At 52.4% G+C, this 6000-nt stretch overlaps 1 protein-coding gene across 1 annotated transcript in view; it reads right to left on the minus strand.

The window, feature by feature from the left end:
- The window catches only part of GAS6 (growth arrest-specific 6), a gene marked incomplete at its 5' end in the record, with an annotated part of 46240 nt that extends 40241 nt beyond the window's left edge, over positions 1-5999 (minus strand). Inside the window, one exon of the mRNA XM_005877688.2 lies at positions 5856-5999. Coding sequence (XP_005877750.1) covers positions 5856-5999 — 144 coding nt within the window. The remainder of the gene's footprint in view (positions 1-5855) is intronic.
- Between the last annotated feature and the right edge of the window lies 1 nt (position 6000).

Genomic DNA, 6000 nt, shown 5'->3' on the forward strand with positions numbered 1-6000 from the left:
GGAGACTGTGCACCTGGGAGGTGTTTGAAATGTCCTGGCCCAGCCCCTTGGAATTTCAAGAAACAGGCCATCAGCATCAGTTTCTTAAAAGGGCGTTTTGTTCCTAAATAACAAAGGCAGACGTTCAGTGTTTTTTGAAATGTCTTTAATTGGTTTTCCGCAGATGTTGAGCCCATTGGCGAGGATGAGGTGTAATTTATGGGCCTGGCCTGTTATTACGCCGGAGAGCCTGGCGCTAAGTCCCTGCAGACTCCTAGGATTAAAACAAACATATAGGTAGGCACAGGGACAGCAGAAGGCGACTGGGGGGAGCCAGGCAGGGTTTGTATCTCGCTCAAGACCCACCCCCAGACAGTGGCAGCCTGGGTGCCGGGAACTGTGGGTGCCAGCTCGGGTCTAACCAGCCGTCTGCAGGCCTCTGAGCTGTGCAGGAGCCAACTCCAGAGAAAGCACAACCGGTCGAACAACAATTCAGCGACCCAGCCCCTGTGACGGGCTTCCTCAGGCCTCCAGTGGCAACAGCCCAAGTGGGAGAGGTCCCAGGAGGGGAGGCCTGGGCCCAGAGCGGTCAGTGGGAGCAGAACCACTTGCTCTGCAATCAGGATGCTCCCCAAGCAACAGAACCCGTAAAAGAGAGGACAGGGGCTGCACAGGGTGAGGGGCCTGGGCTCAGTGGACCCACAGTTGCAAAGAGAAGAGTATGTGCATGTGTGTGGCTGTGTGTGTCTGTAGGTGTGTCTATGTGTCTGTGTGGGTGTACTGTGTGTCAGTATGGGTGTATATATCTGAGTGTATGTCTGCATATATGTGCATGTGTAGGCAACCCAATAAATGCCAATTCTGGTGTAGCCTTCACAATTTTTCGTACCAACAAGCTGTCTGTGTGTGTGTGTGTGTGTGTGTGTGTGTGGTGTGTGTGTGTGTGTGTGTGTGTCGGGGAGGCAGAGTGGGGTGTGGAGGGCAGGTGGTGGGCCGGAAGGTGCAGGTGAGCAGCAGCTATCCTGGATGTCACTGCCAAGGTGTCACCTCCCGGCTCAGGGTCCTGCATTTCAAAGGCAAGTCACTGGGGCTGACAAGGTCCCCCTCCAACTCCCTCCCCACTTTCCTGCTGGGGCCCCACTTCTGCCCCCATGATATCCCTTGGGTCACCCCAAAAAGGGGTAACTTGAGGGAGGGGCTTTCACTTCTGTATGGGCGTGCTCCTCCCCAAGTTGTCCCCAAAGAATCTGGGATCTCAGGAAGACAGGTGTCCTGGGAATGCAGATGCAGTTCTGAAACTGACTGCACCCCGAAACTCTCCTTGGTAGGGAACCCATCACAACTGGGTTCCCCGGCATTTGCAAGAGCTGGAGGTGGGGTGAGAGAGATGGGACATAGAGTCAGAAAGAGTGAGAGACAGAGAAGAGAGAGAGGCAGACAGACAGAGAGACCAAGCTAGAAACAGAGAGAGACAGAGACATAGAGAAAAAGAGAGAGAGACACAGACAGAGACAAAGATGGAGAGACAAAGAGACACAAATGCACTCCAGCACAGGCCAGCGGCCAAGCATGTTGTGAAGTCTTCAGGGTGCGCCACTAGCCAGTTGAGAATAGTGTAAATATTACTGTTTGCATCTCAAATTAAACCGGGTGGTGGGATAAGAAACTGCAGCCTGTAATTTTTTCCTCCCCACAAGCTGAGGGGCAGGGGCAGCCCAGTGCTGCCAGGTGGTGACGTGTACCTGGACAGCAGGGCGGGCGGGTAAGCCTTTTGTCCAGAATCCTTTCAGAAAGCAGAGGGTGATTACTGAGATGGTGTCTTTAAGGCGTCCAGAACCCACCTGCCTTAAAGGATTTACGTAGAAAGATGACCTGCGGGGCTGGCCTGGGTGACCTTTCAGAAGAATTCAGGAGAACCCCCATGGAGACAGCTGGGGGATGGACTACACAGGGCCCTAGAACAGGAAAAGCAAGGGAGAGGGAAATGCCAGGAACAGAGAATAACAACACCAAAGGAAACAAGATAAGGAGGGAATGTAATCACCCCTTGGGCTCTGGAGAGGAGAAACATGATTAGCAGTGGCAACAACGGTGGCCTGGGCCACTCTCTTGGGCCCTGGGCCACTCTCCTGGGGCCAGAAAGAATGTGGGTAGGAGACAGTTTGCCCCCAGGAGGGAAGCAGGTGACCAGAATGCCTGAGAGTCCCTTCCTTTGCACCCAGGTATGTGATAGCCCCAGGAATCAGGAAGAGCCATGACACTAACAGCTACTTGCTAAAGAAGAGCTTTAAGATTAAAATATTTTTTTAAAAATATATTTTATTGATTTTTACAGAGATGAAGGGAGAGGGATAGAGAGTTAGAAACATCGATCAGCTGCCTCCTGCACACTCCCCACCGGGGACGTGCCCGCAACCAAGGTACATGCCCTTGACCGGAATCGAACCTGGGACCCTTGAGTCCGCAGGCCGACGCTCTATATCCGCTGAGCCAAACCGGTTAGGGCAAGATTAAAATATTTTTGATTGATTGATTTCAGAGAGGAAGGGAGAGGGAAAGAGAGATAAAAACATCAATGATGAGAGAAGATCATTGATTGGCTGCCTCCTGCATGCCCCCTACTGGGGATCAAACCCACAACCCCCAGGCATGTGCCCTTGACCGGAATTGAACCTGGGACCCTTCAGTCCTCAGGCTGATGCTCTATCCACTGAGCCAAAACAGCTAGGGCAAGAAGAACTTTGAAGGTCAGACTCCTTCCCTCGTCCAAAAGAGGAAAACAGCCCAGTCTGGAAAGATTCAGATCAGAGAGGAAGACCTAGAGCACATCCAGCGCACAGCACACGCTCAACAAGCACAAACCTCTGAGCTCAGGGGAAGAGGGTTTGCAGCCCAGAGAGCTGGCTCCAGGGGCCCAAGTCTACCTCACCCCACCCCCAGCTTCCCCTGTCCCTCCTGGAGGCTTCCTCTACCAAGGTGTCCCCAGAGGCCCAGGAATGGGAACGGAACACGCAGCACTGCCTTCTCAGCCAGCAGGAAAGAGCAGTATTGCAAACTCCACCAAAGGCAGAACCCAAATTGGGCAGGTGTGATTACAATGGAGCCAGACACACTGTGGACAGGCAGGCTGCTTCCAGCATCCTAACCCAGCAGACAGCAAGGTAGGGCAGGTGGAATCAGCCACTAAGGTGACCCTGGCCTCTCAGGACTGGCACTGCCTATAAGCACACCCATCAGAGGGTCAGGTGATTACAACCCAAGAAGTGCCAATTCTGGGATAGCCTTTCACATCAGGATACTATGGCCCTGGAGGTCCTGTGACAGTCACATGGCCAGGTCCAGGGGACTTCTTAAACTAAATAAGGCCGGTGCTCATCATCCTGGGTCACTCCATCAGCCTCAATCAAAAAATGCAAAATGAGCTACCTTTGCATGCAAGGAATAAATATTTCCTAGTGAGAGCCCTAAACTTTTTGGAGCAGGGGAACTCATAGGACTACCTTTTTCAACAGTTATATTTACTAAAATACATTAGCAGTGAGTAGTGTTTGGAGGATCTCACCACTGCCAGGGAGATGGAGTGGGAAACCTGGACACATCCAAGTGGACAACTGGTCTACCAGAACAGCTGGGACTCAAATCAGCCCCTAACTCCTAACCCTGACTCCTGACCCTTAACCCTAACCCAGCTCCTCCCAGCATTCCACACTGCCTCTCAAGGAAAAGGAATACAAGCCAAGGGCCAAAACCAGACAACACTTTCAGCAGAATAAATATTCCAGGCTAGGCATGTGGATGGAGAACACTGCACCTGTCACACAATCTCACAGCTGGGCAGGGATCTTGGGTGGCCAGGCACACAGCCCTGCTACTAGGACCTTCAGAAAGCCTCTGCAGAGGCATGAGTCACTGGGCTACTAGGATTTATCATCAAAGAAAAGGGAAAACAGTGAGGCCAGAACAGACCCTGCAAAACTGCTCCTTAGGACAGGATTGAAACTGTGTTGACACTGAAGGCAGTAACACTGGAGAAAATAACCCTATCATAGCGCAGCAGAGGCAACAGCTAATGGTGCCAGAGAGAACCACATAGTGGCGGTCAATCATTTTAGAGCTTGTTTTCAGAAAGGTGACCTAGAAGGGATGGTCAAGTCAACTGATCAGAAAGACAAGTCCAAAAGAAGACTGCATTGGTCACACAGAGCCTTTCGTTTATTGCATGAGACATTTATTTCATTCCAGAGGATTCTTTAAAAGAAAAAAGCTGGTAGAACCAAAACCAGCTGTGAAATCACCCTGACCTCACAGCATGAAGTGAAGTAATGTAAGTCCACCCCGTTTTTTTCACGACTACTTCCCAAAGTCACTTACCCGGGAACAGATAGACATCTAGGGCTTTCACGGGTCCCACAGGTCATACCACCATGAACGCTCTTGCACATCTCCTCCCCTTAAGATCGCACAGCTCCTGCACAGATGCCAAGCCCACACCTGGGCTGCTCCCTGCCTGCACTTGGCTGTCTGGCGTCCTACAGTCTCCAAGGACATTATTAATAGAAATATGTCCTAAGCCAGTACCATCAGGCTTCTGAAATCACCAGCTGTTTCTAAAAGAACACCTTGCTGAAAAGGGCTGGCGTGTGTGTGCGTGTGTGTGCGTGTGTGTGTGTGTGTGGTGTGTGTGTGTGTGTTGTGTGTGTGTGTGTGTGTGTGTGTGTGTGTGTGTTCGCGCGCACGCACTGAGGCCCTTTCCTAACTTCCACCCTGAGGCCCCCTGACCTTGTGCCCCCTTACAGGTACCCCCCTCCATATATATTCTAGCACTATTCCTGTAATCATATTTTGGGACCTACTGCTACAAGTCATTCCAGTCTCTCTCTCTCTCTCTCTCTCTCTCTCTCTCTCTCCCTCTCTCTCTCTCTCTTTCTCTCTCTCTCTCTCTCTCTCTCTCTATATATATATATATAATTGATTTTAGAGAGAGAAGAAGTGAGAGGGAGAGAGAGACAGAAACATCAATGTGAAATAGCCTGGCTCCACATGCGTCCCTACTGGGGATCAAGCCTGCAACCTGGGCATGTGCCCTGAGCAGGAAGCAGACCAGTGACCTTTCAGTGCACAGCACAACACTCAACCAACTGAGCAACACTGACCAGGACCCAGCCCGCACATCTTTTAATTCCTCTTTCAGGCAAACCCTCTCCTCCTCTTCATGAGGACCAAGAAGCTGTGGGCAGCTCTACTCCTCCCATCCAGTTAAGGGAGAGGAGAGGTAGGAAGCTGTTTGTTTTTAACTATGGTATTTCTTTTACATTTTACAGCCTCTGGTTTATTCTGGTGGAGGTGTCCTAGGTTGCATATTTCCTTTAAGGTGGCTCCTTCGGAAGTCTACTGAAGAAGAGAGCTGCAGGGTCTCAACAGGACCCCTGCTCAAAGATCTGTTTCTGCCTCCAGCTAATAGGAGCGCCTGGGGGTCACCTAGAGAATTGGGGCTCAAAAGGTGTGGAGGAGGCTTGAGGGTGAGCCAGGGTCCAGATACCCCATATTCCTGGCCTTTCACCATTCCCAAACGCAGTATCTCCGTATTGAAGAGTTCTGGGCGTGACTTGCAGCATGGTCACCCCACGTGAAGGAGACGCATCTCAGACTCAGTAAAGGGAAGTCTGCGGAACTCTGGGACTCCCTACAAGGGCGCGCACGGACGCATGTTCGCAGAAATGCGGTGCTGCGGGGACAGCACTCGCGGTGACCTGGCCGCTTTAATGCTCCGCGCCTCGGTCCCAGTCCCGCCCAGTCGTGGAATCCCGGAGCGCCAGAGGCACACCTCCCCATTCCTCACCTCCCCCGCCGGCGCCCGCGCCCGGCCCCCCGCTCACCGTCTCGGGGTCGTTCTCGAACACCTCCCGGGCCTCCTCCTTGCTGCACAGCTCCTCGACGCATTCCCTCTCCAGGTGGCCCTGCTTGGCCTCCTCGAAGACCTGGTATGCGCGGCGCTGCCTGGGCCGCAGGAACTGCGCCGCC

This window comes from Myotis brandtii, unplaced genomic scaffold (assembly GCF_000412655.1).
Source record: "Myotis brandtii unplaced genomic scaffold, ASM41265v1 scaffold528, whole genome shotgun sequence".
Classification (NCBI taxonomy): domain Eukaryota; kingdom Metazoa; phylum Chordata; class Mammalia; order Chiroptera; family Vespertilionidae; genus Myotis; species Myotis brandtii.